Source organism: Eimeria mitis, genomic scaffold, assembly GCF_000499745.2.
Source record: "Eimeria mitis Houghton genomic scaffold, Emh_scaff5122, whole genome shotgun sequence".
NCBI lineage: Eukaryota > Apicomplexa > Conoidasida > Eucoccidiorida > Eimeriidae > Eimeria > Eimeria mitis.
Window position 1 is genome coordinate 1,064 of NW_013573417.1, and position 1,054 is coordinate 2,117.

Below are 1,054 nucleotides of genomic sequence, written 5' to 3' on the forward strand. Positions count from 1 at the left end.
AGCAACGGCAACCGCAAAATTTGAATGAAGCCGCTGAAGTTCAGTCCGGCTCACCAGGAACTCAAGCTGGCCAAAGCCAGGAGCAGCCTGGCCCTTCGCCACCTCTGGCTGGCAGATCACCGTCCTCAGCGCAAGGGCGGGGGACGGGAGAGCTCGATGCAGCAACAGGACTGCTGTCTCTCATCCCTCGTCACTTTTCTGGTGCAGGCCTTCCTTCAGGTGCAACGGTTGCCACCTCTTTGGAGGTGCGGCAGCTGCGGCGACGGCTGCGTCGAATGGAGCGGCTGCTGCAGCGAGAGAGGCCTCGGGTGCAGCGACAGCTTCAGCGGCTGCAGAAGAAGTTGCAGAGGGAGCGGCAGCGCCGGCAACAGCTCGAGGCCCAGATTCAGCAGGCGCAGGGAAGTGTAGAGATGATGAGCCAGCCGATGCAGCAGCACCTCCTTCTGCAGCACCTGCTTTGGCAACAGCGGCAGCAGCAGCAATATTTGCACCATCAGCAGTGGCAGCATTTGCTACACCAGCAGCAGCAGCAGCAGCAGTTTTTGCTTCAACACCAGCAACAGTATTTGCTTCAACAGCAGGCGCATTTCCACGGGATGCAACAACAGCAGCAACAGCTGTCCTTGCCTGCGGGTGAACAACAACAGCAGCAGGCTTTGCTTCAACGAGACCAGGAGAAAGCGGAGCGCTCAGTACAGCAGCAGGCGCAGCAGGTGACGCCTCCTGAGAGGCCCGCACAGAAACGCAAGCAGGGTAGGCCACAGGAGGCGCATTTGCCGGGGATGCAACAGCAGCAGCAACAGCTGTCCTTGCCTGCGGGTGAACAACAACAGCAGCAGGCTTTGCTTCAACAAGACCAGGAGAAAGGGGAGCGCCCAGAGCAGCAGCAGGCGCAGCAGGTGACGCCTCCTGAAAGGCGCCCACAGAAACGCAAGCAGCATAGGCCGAGGCGGGCAGAGCAAGCGGAGGAGCTACCACCGAAGAGAGGCCTACAGCGGGCGTTGCGGCCTGCCACCCAGACTTCAGGGCAGTCACTAGAAGATGAATGGATTGA

At 60.2% G+C, this 1,054-nt stretch overlaps 1 protein-coding gene across 1 annotated transcript in view; it reads left to right on the forward strand.

The window, feature by feature from the left end:
- Nucleotides 1–275: 275 nt before the first annotated feature.
- The window catches only part of EMH_0079990 (uncharacterized protein), a gene marked incomplete at both ends in the record, with an annotated part of 1,733 nt that continues 954 nt past the window's right edge, over nucleotides 276–1,054 (forward strand). Inside the window, one exon of the mRNA XM_013500202.1 lies at nucleotides 276–1,051. Coding sequence (XP_013355656.1) covers nucleotides 276–1,051 — 776 coding nt within the window. The remainder of the gene's footprint in view (nucleotides 1,052–1,054) is intronic.